Source organism: Sminthopsis crassicaudata, chromosome 6, assembly GCF_048593235.1.
Source record: "Sminthopsis crassicaudata isolate SCR6 chromosome 6, ASM4859323v1, whole genome shotgun sequence".
Classification (NCBI taxonomy): domain Eukaryota; kingdom Metazoa; phylum Chordata; class Mammalia; order Dasyuromorphia; family Dasyuridae; genus Sminthopsis; species Sminthopsis crassicaudata.
The window spans coordinates 257,389,831-257,408,140 of NC_133622.1; the positions used below are offsets into that span (position 1 = coordinate 257,389,831).

At 50.1% G+C, this 18,310-nt stretch overlaps 1 protein-coding gene across 1 annotated transcript; it reads left to right on the forward strand.

Moving 5' to 3' along the window:
- Positions 1 to 15,138: 15,138 nt before the first annotated feature.
- Positions 15,139 to 17,912, forward strand: LOC141545841 (dispanin subfamily A member 2b-like). The gene is made up of 2 exons (XM_074273135.1): positions 15,139 to 15,482; positions 17,523 to 17,912. Exons 1-2 carry the CDS (start codon positions 15,324 to 15,326, stop codon positions 17,700 to 17,702), a joined length of 339 nt encoding a protein of 112 aa, XP_074129236.1. The 5' UTR covers positions 15,139 to 15,323; the 3' UTR covers positions 17,703 to 17,912.
- Positions 17,913 to 18,310: the final 398 nt, after the last annotated feature.

Genomic DNA, 18,310 nt, shown 5'->3' on the forward strand with positions numbered 1-18,310 from the left:
AGGTACTTGGCCGCTTTCTAAGCGGCTTGGCCCGTTTGCTGGGCCTGCCCCCTTCCAAAGCCTGAGAGCAGTCTTTTCCCAGAAACGGCCCCTCCCCATAAACCCCAAACACGGAGCCCTCTGGGGAGGAATCACCGAAACAAAGCAGCTCCCCAGCCAAACTCCAGCTCAGCTCGCCCCCAGGTCCCTCCGTCCCCTTCCCCACAAGCTTGTGGGCAGAGGAGAGGGCGCCCGTCTCACAGGGGGGGACCTGGGGTTCAAATCTCGGACACTTCTGAATCTTGGGCCTTCCCTGAGCCTCAGTTTCCTCCTCTTGTCAACTGAGGGGAATGGGGCTCAATGTTCTCCATGTGGGAGTCAGCTCCCAAGAGAAGCCTGGGGCCAGGCCGACAGCATCAGCTGCAGCCCTCCCCTGGAGGCCCGGGCCCAGCTTTCCGAAGTCCCCAATCAGCCTCCCCCAGCCCAGGGTCACCTGGCTGTCTCTGGGCTCAGCGAGGGGAGGCCAGGGCTCGGGAGCCGTTGCTGGGATAGTCGGGCCTGGCTCTGGAGGCGGGTTCTCCTGCCTGGCTGTATCCCGAGCCTTCTGTAACCATAAAGGCCGCTGGAGGAAGCTGTGAGTGGGCTGGCCTTGAAGGGAGGGTGGGGGCCAGAGGACCAGAGGGAGGCAGGGAAGGGGAGGCCGGGCCAAGGCCCGAGGCAGGGGGGGAGCCTGGGCGGGATCCCCGTGGGACGAGCGGGAAGGAAACAGAAGCTGCCCTTGGCTAACTTGGCAGCTCAGCCAGCGCCGCAGCCCATCCTGGGACCCCTTCCAGAGCCTCAGCCTCCTAGGCTTGGGACCCGCCACCTGCTCGTTCCCCTGGGGCCCATGGCCCGCATGTCGTCTAACTTTGCCTAATGGGCACTAGGTCTGGGAGAGACCCCCAGGTTTTGCCCCCGGCAGCGTTGCCCACGAGAGACGGGATCCCGCTCCCTGCCCGGAGCTTGCCGCCTCCCTCTCCTCGGGCACATGTGCGTCCTGACTGGCAGCACGGACTGACTGCCCCTGGACCGGACTCAGCTGGAGCCGCTTCCCTCATCTGGAGGGGGAGCATCTGCCCGCTCCCCACCAAAGGCCAGTTACCAAAACGGCGCCAACCGCGGCGGTGGAGAGCAGTGGGGGGGAGCTTCACTGGCAGCGACGGGCGGTCAGAGGCCCCGGCCACATCCAGTCTGGGGGGCCCCGGCTGCTTTTGTGCCAGCTCCACCCTCGGGGCTGTGGGCAGCAGGTTGTGCTGGGTGCCACTCCTCCCCTCCCAGGAATGCAATGTCTTTTTTTGTTGTTGTTCCATTGGAAGTTCATCTGAAGACCATCTCCCTCCCTCCCTCTCTCCCCCAAGTAGAAAAGGCTGCCCTTTGACACAGATTATCACTGTATGTGCCAGCTGGACCTCTGACCTGAGGCCTCTGACCTGTGGGAGGAGAGAGCCAAAGTTTAATTCCAAAGTGCGGAAAACTGTACGTGTGTGGTCGGGCAGTGTGGGGAGGTCTCATTACTCACAGCAAAGGCCCCACGGCCAGCGAGGCTTCGGCCGCCGTGGGGGTACAGGGCCTGAGCCCACCTGACGCCGGTGAAACAGTTCTGGCATTTGCTGTGCCTGAGATCCCGCAGAGGGTGAGCACAAAGGAGTGTGGTGCTGCCCAGGGCACAGCCTGCTCTGGGGGGCTTTGTTCTGGAAAGTAGGGTGAAGCCAGACTGTGCACAATAATTCTGCTTATGGGTTCTTTGTCAGGGGGGTAGCGTCTTCCTTCATAGGCCTTCTCCCTTTGACTGGAGTATTTCTAATACTCAGAATAATTATTCTTTGAACAATATTGCTGTTCCCATATATAATGTTCTCTTGGTTCTGCTCATTTTGTTAGGCCTCAGAGAGCAGCCCCTACCCCTCTTCCCCTTTTTCATTTGGGCAATCAGACCTGGAAATTTGAGTTTAAAAAGAAAACTTTATACCTAGAGGCTCCGACTCCCCTTCAAACACCATTGCGACACAATGAAGGAGAGAAAAGAAAGATAGTCCAGAGGCTCACCTCTCTGACTTCATCTGTCCAAAAACTACCCTGGGAATAGAATTGTTGCCAAGGACTTGCCCTCGTTATAGCTCCTGCCCATCCAAGACCGGCCTCCTCCCCAGGCTGACGGCCTGAGCCACCGTCTCCAAGCTGTCAATGCCAAGTTCTCTCCTCTGTCCCTGCCCTCTCTTTGAAGTAAAGATAACAACAGCTGCAAGACTAATTGCACTCTCACTTCTCTATTTTGCTCTTGACCAAATGCTTTTTTTTCAGTCAGTTAGCTTAACCTCTTCCCCTTAAAGATTAAAGACAATCTCTTCTTGCCTCAGTTTCTCTGGCATTACAATTTTATGCATGAAATTATTTATCTCCTTATCACTTCTTATAACAGTCACATTACACCACTATTGTATACCACAACGTGTTTAGTCATTGATAGGATCTGCTCAACTTCCAGTTCTTTGTCACCACAAAGCGAGCTGCTATCAGTATTTTAGAACATATTGGTTCTTTTTCCTTTTTTCCTCTAATCACCTTGGGAAACAGACCTAATAGTAGTGTTACTGGTTCAAGAGTTTTATAAACTCTTTGGACATAATTCCAGATTATTCTCCAAGATGGTTGAATCACTTCACAATTCTACCAAAATTATTTGATTTTTGTTACTTATATAATCAAATATCTTAATAGTTTTCCTTATGTTAAACCATCTGGGGATTCCTGTATAAATCCTACTTGGTCACAATGAATAATTTTTGTGATATATCATAATCTGCTAGCTAGTATTTTCTTTAGGATTTTTGCATCCATATTCATGAGTGAAATGTATCTACAACTTTCTTTTTCTGTTTTTGCTCTTCCTGGTTTGGGTTTCAGCACCATGTTTGTTTCAAATCAATTGACTTCTATAAAATATGAAGCTTCATTCTAAATGAGCACTTTTGTTAAACGAGGAAGTTGCCATCTTCCCACAACATACTGCACGGTCAAATGACTAACTCAGTGAAGACAGAAGAGAGTCGATTCCAAACTGTAGGTGCCCTGTGTAGCAATCCACAGGTCCAGGGGTCCATCCCGTGTGCAATCCCTGCTACTGTTCCCTCCCTGTATTTAGAAGGCCTTCATCCCAGATTCCCTCTCTTAATCCACAAGCTTCCCTCTCAATCCAGAGTGCCATCCATGCCTCTGACACATTCATTTCCCACACCCTATCCCCAAGATGGCTAAAAAGTCCGGTGGTACGGACAGCTCTCTTCCTCAGTGGAGATGAATGCCCTCCCTGCTTGAAGGGGGCTGGGCTGGGGGGACTGGGGAAGGGAGAGGGGGGACTTGGCCCGATGAGGAAAGCTTTGGCCTCCGTGAATCTTGTTGAGGAATCACTTAGGGCACTTCTGGTTTCAGCTTTGAGGGGGGAAATGGAAGCCCCTCTCTGGGCTGCAGAAAAAGACTCTGGGAAAGCAAGAAAGGGGGGAGGCAGTTTCCATTCTGTCCACAGCAACAAGTTCAGAAAGTTTCCCTTGAGGACTCTCTGGGTTGAACTGAATTCTCTCTCCACCCAGTGGAACAGCTGCTTCCTTCTGTGTTGCCTGGTGTGTATTTCCCTTAGTTTGCTTTGTTTCAGATTAAAAGGATCTTTGCTATTTGCTCTGTGTGTTCATTGTGCAATTGATATTAGTAGGGAAAGGTCAAGCCTTAGATAGATTTTGAGATTCCCCCCATGATGAGAAGCAGCCATCAGAACTTGGATTGATCCCAATCATATCCCTTAGACTAAGAATATTTAAGGGCGCAGATAGCCATGTTCCCCCTCTTGCATGGGGCCCCAACTTCCTGCTCCCCATCTTGGCAAGGGTGGGGGTAAAAGAGAATAGAGCAGTCTCTTCCGGACAATTCTCCCACACCGTGAGTTCTTGCCCCCTTACTATGAAAGTGATAACACTTTAAAGATATCAGTAGGTTATCATGGGGCAGCGCTATTTCTTAAACATATCAGACACTTTCCTGCCTTCAGGGTGTCTGTGTCTACCGAGGGATCTTGGGTTTATTTTGCAGCTTGCACCTGAACATAAATCCCCTTGCTTGGACTTCCTTTACTCAATTTACCTCATTTCACTTGCAATAACATCCACGTCCTGCCCCCATCCTTTCCTCCTCCGGCCCAAATGGAATCATCAGATTCTTTCTTTTCCCCACTTCAAACCTGGCCCAGTCCCTCCCTCGGCTTACAGGAGCCTTCCTTCTGCCCTCTCCCTTGGACCCCTGCTTGTCCTTGAATGCTGAGCTTCTTTGGCCCTCTCCCTCCAGGAAGCTTTCCCCTATACCTGGTGTCTCTGTTCTTCTCACCTGGTATGACCATCAGACCTCCCACCATCCTGCCCCAGGCAAGGATTCTGCTTCCTTTCCCGCGTGCATTCAGCTCTGACTCGGGTAAACTTGCCCACCTTGTTTCACTTGAATTGTGGTCCCTGCTGAGTTCTCTCCCAACAAGAGCTGTTCACTTCTGAGATCTGCTAGATTCACGCACAGATTTCACGTTCCCCAGCGGGAGTGGAATCATCTTTGCAAGTTTTTGTTCATTTGTGTGGGTGTGGGTTTTTTATTATTATTATTATAGTTTTTTATTGACAGAACATATGCACAAGTAAATTTTCAACATTGACCCTTGGAAAACCTTCTATTCCAACTTTTCCCCTCCTTTCTTCCACCCCCTCCCCTAGATGGCAGGTAGTCCCATACATATTAAATATGTTAAAGTATATATTTTTTAATTATAACTTTTTATTGACAAAACATATGCATGAGTAATTTTTTACAACATTGTCCCTTGCATTCACTTCTGTTCCGACTTTTCCCTTCCCTCCTTCCACCCCTTCCCCTAAAAGGCAGGCAGTCTTATACATGTTAAATGTGTTATAGTCTGTTCTAGATACAATATATGTGTGCAGAAGCAATCTCTTGTTGCACAAGAGGAATTGAATTCAGAAAGTAAAAATAACCTGGGAAGAAAAACAAAAATGCGAGTAGTCATGTGGGTGTGTTTTTGACCTCAGCTAGGAATCTCAGTTTATTTAGACAGGTGAGGATTAAGGTTAGAGTTAGGGTGCTGTGAAGCAGAAAATATATTTTACACTTTTCTCTTTCTCTTCTTTCACTCTGTCTCTCCTCGTCAATATTTTGCTTTTGACCACCACCTTTCTTAATCTGTTCTCTCTGCCTTCTATCAGCCCCCCTTTTCTTTCCCCTTTTCTCTCCTACTTCCCTATAAGGTAAGATAAATTTCTCTATCCTGCTGGGTGTGTATGTTATTCCCTCTTTGAGCCAAATCCAATGAAAGCAAGGTAACCATACTCACTCTTTCCTTTCCCCCTCTATTTTAATAGGTCTTTTGTGCCCCTGCACGTGGTATAATTTACCCCATTCTGTCCTTTTCTCCCCCAAATATATGAGAACACAATTCATAGGGTTTTGTATGTATAAAACACTTTATCTAATTTTGAAAACTTATTACTGTCATATTCAAGTCCTATTCATATTTGGATTAGTTTTTATTAAAACAGTCTGATTATAATGAAAACTTTTAATTAAGAAAAAATTGTATTTTTATTTTTAAAAAACTTTCTATTTCTATATTTTTTTTACTTTCCCCTCACTAAGATGTCATTTTAGATCACTTTAAAAGAATGAAATATTCCAAGGACTTAATGTTAAAGCATTTCTTTTGATCACTGATTTGTATGCACTATAAAACTTTGTAAATTGAATCAAAAAACTGCATGCAAACTCACTACTTTTTAATTATTCTGTTGATATGTACCTCCTTCTAATAATTCTTATGCCAATTTGTATTGGAAGTTTGTTAAGTAATACATCAACCAGATTTAATCAGACTTTCAAAGTTCACCTGCCCCGATTATATATATATTTATATATGCTATGAGAAGAAAAGGAAGGACATAGTTATATCTGTTCCCTAGAGGGCATCTGCCATGATGTGGGAAAAACTCTCTTAACTTTGTTTGATTCAAAGTGAGTCATTTTTGACAGAGCAAGCTTCACATTACTTACAGGATTTCCTTGTGAAGCTCAGAATCAAGTGGGAAAATGTTCCTGTTAAACTGAGTCAAAAAGACCCTACCTACCGAAGTTGGCCCATCAACTGTCCGAGGCAAAAACAAAATACTGTAGCAGTTTTCAGATTGTGCTCTCTTTGGGAGGTTCTGGCATTCCCCTGGAATGGTGGACTCTTGGTTTCATGACAGTTCAGACAATTGTGTCTCATCATCCATTGTAGCAGGGCGTGTGATACAGTTGAAATTCAGAGAGCTATTCAATACCTACTGAAAAACAGGACCAGGTGGACATCGTAGTTTTTTACAAAATTAACTGGTTTAAAAAAGATTTTACATGACTAGCTGTGTGACTCTGGACAAATCTTTTAACCCTGACTTCCTCAAAAATTCTTGACAAAGTTTCTTAACTACACAATTCAGAAAAGTGATGCTGAGACTACAATTGCTGAGATTCAATGAACAAATTAGTTCAATTTAAAATAATTTAATGTGAATTAAAAATTAGTTCTTTGAACTGGAAACTGAGTGGATGCTCATCAGTTGGAGAACGGCTGAATAAATTGTGGTATATGAATGTTATGGAATATTATTGTTCTGTAAGAAATGACCAGCAGGATGATCTCAGAGAGGCCTGGAGAGACTGACAGGAACTGACACTGAGGGAAGTGAGCAGGACCAGGAGATCGTTGTATATGGCAACAGTAGTATATGAGGATCCATTCTGATGGACATGACCCTCTTCAACAATGAAAGGATCCAATCGGTTCCAATTGATCAGTAATTAACAGAACCAGCTACACCCAGTGAAAGAATCTCAGAGATTGTAATGTTTTGTTTCTCTAGATCGTAATTGTTCTCTGGGGAGCAAGTTTCTTTTCCGTTTCAGTTCAGTTCAATAATCCCAAAATGCATCCAGGAGTTAAAGTCCTTTACGTCTCTTCTCAAATCTTATCTCCAGATCCTTTATTTTCTCCTTCAAGCCTTGTCTCTCACTTGGGGCTCGGCTAGCTTGCTTACAGGCCTCTCTCTCTTTGGCTCCCGAGAGCTCTTGTCCCAGTGTCTCCAGCCAGCACCAAGGTGGAAGTGGAATGACTCTTGACTCCACCTCCCAGAGAGTGGGCTTGTGGGTCCTCCCTGGGTTTGTGGGAGCTCCTAAAAGTATGCTCTCAGGGACAGCTAGGTGGCTCAGTGGATAGAGCACCAGCCCTGAATTCAGGAGGACCCGAGTTCAAATGTGGCCTCAGACACTTAACACTTCCTGGCTGTGTGACCTGGGCAAGTCACTTACCCCAGCCTCAGGGGGAAAAAAAAAAAGTATGCTCTCTTAAAAGTGTGAATCTCATGGAATTCTAGTAAGTACATTACTGAACTAGAGAACTGTTAAGTACCCCGCACATTAGATAATTATATCCATTCCAGTGACTTAGCACCTTGTAAGAATCCTAACAGGAGATGACTCTGACCCACTACATAGAATTCCCAGTCCCTCTCATTTTGTCCGCCTGCATTTTGGATTTCTTTCACGGCTAATTGTGCACTAGGTCAAAGTCCGATTCTTTTTGTCAGCAAAACAACTGTTTGGACATGTATACGTATATTGTATTTAATTTATACTTGAACATATTTAACATGTGTTGGTCAACCTGCCATGGGAGGGGGGGAAGGAGGGAGGAAATTAGAACAAACGGTTTTGGCAATTGTCAATGCTGTAAAATTGCCCATGGATGTATCTGGTAAATAAAAACTATTTAAAATATAAAAATTTAAAAATTAGTTCTTTGGGCTATTTTTAAAAATCAGCACGTGCTAGATAAATTCTTCAACATTTAAAAGTCATTCAACATTAAAAAGGCTGTCATAGCTTTTCTTAATGAATATCTACCAATTTCTGAAGTACCACCAACATGTGTGAAAATTTATGTTTAACACACTGTAATCTGTTAAATCTATTGCCTTCCTTTTTTACTTTGAAGATTTGAATGCTGGGACTTTCTCCACAAACTTTTTTCCCAGCATGATTATCCAGTCTGTATCTGGCACAGAATTGCTACTGTTGTTGCTCATCCTTCATTCTTCTTCTTCTTCCTCCTCCTCCTCCTCCTCCTCCTCCTCCTCCTCTTCCTCCTCCTCCTCTTCCTCCTCTTCCTCCTCCTCTTCTTCTTCTTCTTCTTCTTCTTCTTCTTCTTCTTCTTCTTCTTCTTCTTCTTCTTCTTCTTCTTCTTCTTCTTCTTCTTCTTCTTCTTCTTCTTCTTCTTCCTCTTCTTCTTCTTCTTCTTCTTCTTCTTCTTCTTCCTCTTCCTCTTCTTCCTCTTCCTCCTCTTCCTCCTCCTCCTCCTCCTCCTCCTCCTCCTCTCCTCCTCCTCCTCCTCCTCCTCCTCCTCCTCCTCCTCCTCCTCCTCCTCTTCTTCTTCTTCTTCTTCTCTTCTTCTTCTTCTTCTTCTTCTTCTTCTTCTTCTTCTTCTTCTTCTTCTTCTTCTTCTTCTTTTCTTCTTCTTTTCTTCTTCTTCTTCTTCTTCTTTTTAATAATAGCTTTTTATTTTTCAAAATGCAGGCAAAGAAAGTTTTCTATTCACCCTTTCAAAAGCTTATGTTCCAAATTCTTCTCCCTTCCTTCCCCCCTCCTCCCTCACCTACACAACAAGTAATTCAATATAAGTTAAACATGTGCAATTCTTTTAAATATATTTCTACATTTATCATTTTGTGCAAGAAAAAAGGGGAAAATGAGGAAAAAACAAGCAAGCAAACAACAACAAAAATGTGAAAATATTATGTTGTGATCCATATTCAATCCCCATAGTCCTCTCTCTGAATGTGGATGACTCTCTCCATCACAAGGCTATTGGAATTGCCCTGAATCACCTCACTGGTGAAAAGAGCCAAGTCCACCAGAGTTAATCATGCAAACCTTGTTTTTGGTGTGCCGTGTTCTCTTGATTCTGCTCACTTCTTTTAGCATCTGTTCATAGCCTCTCCTTCCCCCTTGGTTCTTTCTTAGAGTTATCTAAACCATTCCATGCCATGATCACCATGCTCTGCTTGGGAGAGGGATTTCTTTTCTAGAAATGGAGATGGACAAAGTTGGAGCACTTCCACAGCCCTGTGACACCTGGGAGGAGGGCAGCCGGGACTCACCGTGTCTATCACTGCTTGTGGCCCTGCCAATATTGTGGACTTCTCCCTTTGCTAAAGATCTTGACTTTTCCTAGGGCTGGGAAGAAGTCCAATATGCCTTCCTCGTCTGTCCTCAGCCTGTGTTGCCATGCTACCATAGCTCCTTTCCTGCTGTCTCTGTGATATCACATTGACCACAGCAGATGCAGTCATGCTGGCCATGGCTCTGGAGCACAGGGATGGGAAATTCACCCTAAGAAACCCTGGGGTCCAGCCTCCTCGGTCAGGTTTTGGGGGAGACAGGAGGTGGAGAAAACTCTTTCTTGGCCTCCTCAGGTTAGACAGAACCAGCCAGCCTTGCCTGAGTCTCCTGATGGGACCCATTTGTCAAGTTCCCTGAAAGTCTCTCTTCCCCCTGGGGCCCCAAACGAGCTCCAGCTGAGAAAGAGAAAGCGCAGCGGCCAGCAGGATTGGCCCAGAGCAGGATAAGATTTACCAGCTCTTGATTTCTAGAGGCCTGTGTCCACCAAGACCAGACCGAGTGGGGCCTTTGGCAGGTCCCGAGATGTGTCCAGAATCAATGACCATTAGGCAGCATCTGGAGCTCCAAGCTCCCTACAGTGGAACTCCCTCTTTGGAAAAGCAGTTACTTGTTCTTGGGCTTGGGTACAGTAGAAGAGTTTATTGGGTCTGGAGTCAGGCAGTCCTGAGTTCAAATTTGGTCTTAGATTCTTGCTAGCTGTGTAACCCTGGGTAAGCCACTGAATTTGCCTCAGTTCCCTTAACCGTAAAACGGGGATAATAACAGTCCCTGCCTCCCAGGGCTGTTGTAAGGAGAAAACCAGATCATATGTATGGATGCTGGGCAGAGGGCTTGGCACAAAGTAGGTGCTTCACAAATGCTTATTCCTTTGCCATGTACGTACAGCTTAGTGCCCGCTACTTCTTTGATTCTGACTTCATGGCCCTAGGGAATGGAGATCCCAGGATGTCCTTTCAGTGGGCTGAGTTCCAGATTGCACAACTGGCATCTTAGGAGGCTTGGAAGGTAGGGCAGAGAAGGGCATCTTTGACACAATTTCCTAGGTAATGGCCATGGTTCTGGTGCCTGGAAAACAAACTAGACAAACTGAGTCCCCGTGGAAGAAGGAGGCAGCCCCTCCACATAAAAGTAAGAGGAAAAAGATGTTTTATGATTGATTCCCTTGATGTCTCTCAGGGACAAAGTGGTTTTGCTCAGTAAGTCAGTTAAAATGCACCAGCTGCATGTCAAATGTGGGAGATCACAATCTGATGGAGAAGAAAGGAGGCGGGCACCACGGGGCAGTGCTGGAGAGGACTGAAAACTGGAGGAGGGAGAGGCAGGGTAATTCCCAGATTTTAAAAGGCACAGTATGGATTGGAAGGGGAGCCTGGAGGCAGGCAGATCCCGCCGCCCTTCACCACACCACCAGCAGCTATTGCAGGGGTGAGGGACTGCACCAGGGGCATCAATACTGGGAGAGCCTTGGCATCCACTTGGATTCTGGGATGGGTTGCCTGCTTCCGATGACCCTGAGAGGAGGAGGAGAATGGCTTCCTGGTCCCTTGCCTTAAAGATCCACAGTGAACTGTGTAACTTCATCACCACCCACCAAATGCACCAGAAGACAGAGATCTGAAATTGGGATCTTTCAAAAGGAGAGAAAAAAGTCTGCCTATTGTCCTCCTCTATATGTTTCTCCTTCTTTTTCTGTGACTCCAGAGGGGAATATAGTCTTTCCTTTTTGCTTTTTGCCCTGGTATCGCTTCTGCCAGGAAGATTGCCCAGCAAAATGGCGGAAGCAAAGCTGCTGCTAGGACATGATTGGGATGGTGAGCCTTGATGGCGCTTCATGGTCACCCAACAGCACAAAATGTTCCACCTGTGGGGAGTTGGGGCCTCTTTGCTTGGTGGATTTCCGAGGAGCACGACCTGAGTTTGCTCTCATTTCTGAGTCCCTGTCACCTGCCCTGTTGACAAGGTCTACTTCCAAATGGAGTCCAGGGGAGCCGGTGTCCAGGGAAGCTGTCTCTGTACTTTTGTGTGGTGCATCCTAGCTTTACTTAGGAAAGCAGTCTTTTCTTAATTGTCCAGTGACCTGTGAGGACCTCGTTTGACTGGGCACGGAACCTGAACTAAGAGTCAGAGCTGCCTCTAACAAGAGCTCCCTGAGTGAGGACTGCCAACATGGCTTCCTGGACTATTGGGCTTGGAGACACGGATGAGAGCCGAGCGGCAGTTGGACACCAGGAGTCATCACCCTGTGATGTCCTCAGTCCTCTTCAAAAATGAAGGCCAAATAGCAACTGAATGATGTGGTAAAGAAGAGTCTGGAAGCAGCAGAGGGGAGCAGGGAGCGTCCCAACTCTCCTACCATAACCATGACTGGAAGGGCGTGAGGGAAGGACCACTAATTAAACACCATGTGCCAGCCATTGTGCTCAGCACTCGACAAAGATCTTCGCCTTTGATAATAATTTGACTGCTCCAAAGGATGGCCAACCTGTGACCTTGGGAGGGAGGGAGGGAGACAGGAGACTGGGAAAGCTTTCTTGAAACGAGGGATTCCGAAAGGCAGAGGTGAGGGGGTGGCTTGTACAAAGGTTGGCCGGGAGGAGGCCAGTTGGATCAAGGAGTAGAGCCCGGGAAGGAGAATAATGTGTAAAGCAGCACCCCCTCTGGGCCACCCCTTCCACATTTACATTTCTCAGGGAGCAAATAAGCTCCGTGTCGGGGTTCCAGGTTTACCTATGGGACGGCTTTCCTATTTCTACAGATATTGAGCCACCATCGGTAGGTTTACCCAGGGAACATTAGCCAGACATGATGACTCAAGCAAAGGCCTTTACTAAGAGGGGATGGTAGGGACTCTAGAGCATTCACCTCATGGAGCAGGGCTCACTGACTCACAAATCCACAAACTCCAGTGGGAAGTGGAATCCACTTAGAGCCCCCTGAGGCCAAAGCAACTCATGCTGCTAGTACTCCTGAAGCTCTGGGAGTCCTCCTCCCCTGCTGCCCCTCCTCCACCCTCACTCAGCTGGCCTTTCTGGAGTGATCCCTGGGTTATCTGTGTCTCCACAGAGTGTGGAGCTCTGCTCCCTTGCTCCTAAGGCATCCGTCTCAGCGGTTTGAATGCTCTTGAACTGCTTAATTCCCAACTTCAATTCTCTTCTCTTGCGTGAAGTAGATACCAGCAGCTGTGGAGGCCAAAGAGGAAGGAAACTCCCCTTCCTGCTGCCTTCTGTCTGAGGTAGGTTCAAAAGTCTCACTCCAGCAATCTGCTGAGGAGCCCGGTGAAGGTGGCCCGAGCTGTAGAACCGGGCCCCTTGGGTCTCCATCAAGGGGAAGCGGATTTATGCTCTGTTAGGGAACACAGGGAATGGGCGCGTCTCGGCCATTCACGTTAATCCCGTATTGTTTGTCGTCTGTCCTTTGTCCTCTGCGATTTGGGGTGGGGGCAGGAGGAAACAAGCGTTGGAAAGCACCTGCTCTGTGTCACATACTGTGCCCAGATAATATGATCTCCTTTAATCCTCACAACTCTGGGTGGCAAATGTTAGACTATCCCCATTTTGCAATTGAGGAAACTGAGGCAGACGCAAGTTCGGTGATTTTTGCCCATGCTGGTCCAGTAAGGAAGTGTCAGAGGTCAGACTGGACCTCGAGCTCATGCATCGTCTCCATCGCTGTGGGGGGCGAAATCTGGCCGGTCCAAGCTTCGGTGGGAAGAAAATGGAGGCTGAGCCCAGGCCACCCTCAGCTTTCAGCACCCCCGAGCTCTCCTTCCCCGGGGGTTTTCTCCGGAGAGACCCTGGGGGGGGTCGCCCCCTCTTCCGGCTGGTCAGCCACCTGAGGAGCTGCCTAGGGAGAGAAGGGAGGCCTGGGCTGGTTCTGCTGCTGGCACAGAGGTGAGCGGGTGTCTCTGGTGACGGCTCCTGAGCCCCAGGAGAACAAAGGGCAGTCTTATTGAAGACTCCCAGTGGCCTTGAAGGGTCTATGCAAACTTTCCAGGGCTTAGAAACCGTCTCGGAAGTAGCCAAAGTCTGGCCCGTCTGCTGTTCGTAAGCCAGCTTCCCAGCCAGGTTAGCGGAACGTTACTCGGGCGGCCTCGGAGCCAAGCTGGGCCGCTGAGGGTTCCAGCCCCGAAGGGTTCCAACTCTGAAGGGTTCCAGCTCCGAAGGGTTCCAGCCCCGAAGGGTTCCAACTCTGAAGGGTTCCAGCTCCGAAGGGTTCCAGCCCCGAAAGGTTCCAACTCTGAAGGGTTTCAGCTCCGAAGGGTTCCAGCCTTGAAGGGTTCCAGCCCCGAAAGGTTCCAGCCCGGAAAGGTTCCAGCCTTGAAGGGTTCCAGCCCCGAAAGGTTCCAGCCCGGAAAGGTTCCAGCCCGGAAAGGTTCCAGCCTCGAAGGGTTCCAGCCCCAAAAGGTTCCAGCCCGGAAGGGTTCCAGCCCCGAAAGGTTCCAACTCTGAAGGGTTTCAGCTCCGAAGGGTTCCAGCCCCGAAGGGTTCCAGCCCCGAAAGGTTCCAGCCTCGAAGGGTTCCAGCCTCGAAGGGTTCCAGCCCCGAAGGGTTCCAGCTCCGAAGGGTTCCAGCCCCGAAGGGTTCCAGCCCCGAAAGGTTCCAGCCCCGAAAGGTTCCAGCCCGGAAAGGTTTCAGCCTCGAAGGGTTCCAGCCCCGAAGGGTTCCAGCCCCGAAGGGTTCCAGCCCCGAAAGGTTCCAGCCTCAAAGGGTTCCAGCCCCGAAAGGTTCCAGCCCGGAAAGGTTTCAGCCCGAAGGGTTCCAGCCCCGAAGGGTTCCAGCCCCGAAGGGTTCCAGCCCCGAAGGGTTCCAGCCCTGAAGGGTTCCAACTCTGAAGGGTTCCAGCTCCGAAGGGTTCCAGCCTCGAAGGGTTCCAGCCCCGAAAGGTTCCAGCCCGGAAAGGTTTCAGCCTCGAAGGGTTCCAGCCCCGAAAGGTTCCAGCCTCGAAGGGTTCCAGCCCCGAAAGGTTCCAGCCCGGAAAGGTTTCAGCTCCGAAGGGTTCCAGCCCCGAAAGGTTCCAGCCTCAAAGGGTTCCAGCCCCGAAAGGTTCCAGCCCGGAAAGGTTTCAGCCCGAAGGGTTCCAGCCCCGAAGGGTTCCAGCTCCGAAGGGTTCCAGCCCCGAAGGGTTCCAGCCCTGAAGGGTTCCAACTCTGAAGGGTTCCAGCCTCGAAGGGTTCCAGCCCCGAAGTGCTCCGGGTGACTCTGACTCCATTTTGAACCAGATTTTTTTTTCAAGACGACCTTTTCACCGACGCCACCCCTGGCCCTTGGGGGGCCCTGGGGGACTTCGGAATCCTGTGGCCGCGCCCCTCACCGCTGAGGTCCCCAGGCCGTCTCACCTTGCCCAAACGCTCACCGCACCTCCCCCACCTCCATTTCACAATGGGAAACTGAGGCCCAGAATAACCTTGGGACTGGAGTCCAGGCGACCTCGGCTCGCCTGCTCTGCGGCGCCTGGAAACCTGGGGGCTTGTCCTCTCCCCCCCCCCCCACCTTGATGTCTAGAGTTGGGTCATTTGCTGAATTAGTCCTAGGCTATAAGTCCTAGGCTAAAGAGCTCTATTTGAGGGCTCCGGGAGTGGATTCAAGGCAGGGCAGAGGGCTGTGCTTAGCCCTCCCCTCGCCGAGGCACAGAGGAGCCTGGGGGGGGGGGGCGTCCGGAGTCTCCCGCGGGGACCGCGCTCGTGACTGGCAGGGGGTGCTGGAGTAGGGAGCGTGCGGGAGGAGCGGGATGCACAGGAAGGCGATAAGGGGGCGAGGGCGGAGGCTGGGGGAGGAGGACTGCGCCACCTCGGCCCTCTCCCAGGTCCTGCCCCCAGCCCCGCCCGGGCCCTTAAACGTTCCCTACCTCCCAGGAACCCTCCAGCTTCCTTCTGCGCTCACGGCCGCCGCCAGGCGCCCGCTCTCCCAGCCCCGCTCTCCCGAGCCCCGCTCTCCCCGAGTCCCGCTCTCCGAGCCCCGCTCTCCGAGCCCCGCTCTCCGAGCCCCGCTCTCCCCAGCCCCGCTCGGTGCGCCCCTCCGAAGCTGTCCAAATTCGTCCCGCCGGCCCGAGCCATGCCTGACCACACAGTCGTTCCCATGCAGGGCGGGGAACCCGCCAAGGGGCTCACTTCGACCCCCCCTCGGGACTACCTGCTGCTCTCCCTCTTCAACATGCTGGTGCTGGGGAACCCTTGCTGTCTGAGCTTCGTGGCGCTCGTGTATTCGGTCAAGGTAGCTTCAGCAGCCTCAGTGCACATCAGGGGAGGGACACCTGGCTCCCCGGGAGAGGGACCCCTCGGCTGCGCGCTCCCCTTCCACTTTCCTAGTTCCACTCAGCTCCTTCCCGCAGATCTCCGTCCTCCCCTTTTCTTCTTCCCCTTGATCCTTCTGCCGGTCTCTCCCCGCTTCTTTTCCCCTCTTCTCTCCTCGCTGCCTGCCTTCTTCCGCTCTGTCCCTCTTTCTCCCCGTTCTTCTCATCCACCTCCTTCCTTCTCTTGCTCCAATCTCTCCTCCTTCTCTTTTCTTTTCCTCCCTCCCTCTTCTCATCCCCCACTGTCTTCCCTTTCCCCCTATTACCCAATCTTTCCCTCTCAGCAACAGTCCTTCTTCCTCCTTTCTCCTTCCAACCCCACTTCCTTTTCTCTCTTCAAGTTCCTTCCTTCACCTGCTCATTTCTTCCTGTTCTAGCCACCTCTTTCTCTCCTCTTCTCAGTCCTTAGTTCATCCTCTGAGGCCCCACTAACCTGTGGTTGCTTATCTCAGAAAATATTGAGGGTGGAGAGGAAGGCCCTGCATCTGCCCTGGCTTGGGAGACCTTCCAGCAAGACTCATTCACATTTGACCAAGGATAAGGACTGTACAATCCTTAAGGAAGGACAGAGCAGCAGGGGAAGAAAGAAGCTGCTTCTGGAACCAGTGACTGCTAGAGGGAGCAACAGAGGAGGTGGGGCGGAGGAAAGCCCCAGGGAGGCAGTGCTCCAGGGGGCCACTGCCAAGATAAGGGGTGTCCAGCAAGAAAGAGGTCGTTCAGGGAGGGGGCAGACTGGGAAAAGAATAGAGATGGAAAAAGGCTAGAAACATTCAGGGAAGAGTGAGAGCTGTCAATGAATGGGAGATGTTTGTGAGAGTGAGAGTGTGTGTGTGTGTGTGTGTGTGTGTTTGTGTTTGTGTGAGTGTGTGTGTGTTTGTGTGTGTGTGTTTGTGTGTGAGTGTGTGAGTGTGTGTGTTTGTGTGAGTGTGTGTGTTTGTGTGTGTGTGTGTGTGTGTGTGTGTTCACTTGCTGCTCTTGCATACTTGTCTTGCATGGAGGAAGGAGGAAGAGGCAAAGCTGAAAAGATGGACTAAAATGGGGTGGGGCCCGTGCCAATCTAACAAAACCAAACAAACCAACAAAGACCAAACAAAACCGAACGAAAACAAAATGGGCTGGTTTTGTAGCCATGTCGGGTCCTTAAGCAGAGTTCTGAGCATCTCCACCTGCCACAGGTGCAGGGGGAAGAGGGAGAGAGGAGCTCAGAGTGAGCCTGAAGTAGGTATGACTGTGTGAATGGAGGGGTCAAGGCAGAAGGACAGAGAAGACTTGGCCCTTGGCTGGATACTGGGGGAAGAATCAGAGGGGATGTGTTTTGTGCCTGGAGTTTGGCAGACCAGGTAGAGCCTCTGGATGGAGCCGTCCGGAAGGCAAAGAGCGGGCCTGCCTGGGGCTCAGGAGATGGGATGGGAGGGAGCCTGGAATGGGGATCTCGGACCCCTGGAAGTGGATGAGATTCCCATAAATCCCAAAGTACAAGAGACTTAGGAAGGCCAGGGCTAAGTCGGGGCGGGGGGAGAAGAGAAATGGGACACCTGGAAGGTAGCAAGAGGAAGAAGAGCTAGGGCAGAAAACCACAGAGAGCAAGGCTGACAAATTGGGAATCTGGCTGAGTTGCCTAGGTGAGGCTAGAAGCCCAACAGGCAGGACCTCGAGGAGGGGCTGCTGACATGCTGCCCGGCCCACTCTGACTGGAGGCCTGGCCACTCCTGAGGACACTGCAAGTTAGGCTGGGGAAGTGACTGAACAGACCAGCTCACAGTCCTTTTTCCTTCCAGGTTTAATTTTTTTTTCCCCTTCCTATTTTCCCAATTCTGACCCTTCCCCAGAACACCAGGCTCTGCTCTCCAGACAAGTCAAGTCCCCCTGGGAAAGAGATGGGGAGACTGAGGCTTCAGGGCCCCCATATGCAGGAATCTCACTCTTTGCCTTTTGGTTTGTGTCTCTGTTTCTGCTCCTAGTCCAGGGACCGGAAGCTTCTTGGGGACATGGATGGGGCTGCGAGCTACGGAAACACTTCCAAACAGCTGAACATTGGCGCCGTTGCCCTGAACGTGCTGGTCCTTATCATCAGCTTCGTCTTATTTTTTGTTTATGTGATTCCTGCGATTCGGTACATGGCCAGCCATCAGGGGCCTTAGGCTCCCACCCTTCCCTCCTCGGGAATCCCTGCATCCTGTCCCAGTCCTGCTTCCATAGATACCCACAGTAGGCACATCCCCTCCACTAGCCCTACTCCCTTATCTCAGTGGGGCAGCCCCTATGGCCCTTCCCTCCCATAGATGCCCAGAATTCTCAGTGCCTGGAGCAGAGTGGGTGTTAAATAAACCAGTGATTCGGTTTCTGCCTCAGTCCTGTGTGTCATTTCTTTTACATGTCAAGGAGTTGGGGATGGCTGAAAGAACTGATTAATAAGAACATGTGTCCCCAAGGCCCTCCAATCCTCCCTCCATCTCCCCCAAATTCTCAGAGTTCAAGTTAACCTTTTTGGGACTGGAGTAGGGGACAGAATGGGTCGTGAAAATGGGCACATCTTGGAGGAAAAGGGCATTTTAGGCATCAGGCTGCACAAAGGAAAGGATCTGGGAAAGCCAGGTAGAGAGGGTACTCATCCAACTTGACCTGGAAGTAGGGAATGTTGAAGAACTACCCAGAGCTAGAGTTAAGGAGGGAGACATGGGTCAGCTTGAAAAATTAGCCTGCCTTAGATCCTGGGGGATGAGACTAGGAGGCAGTTTCACGACAACAC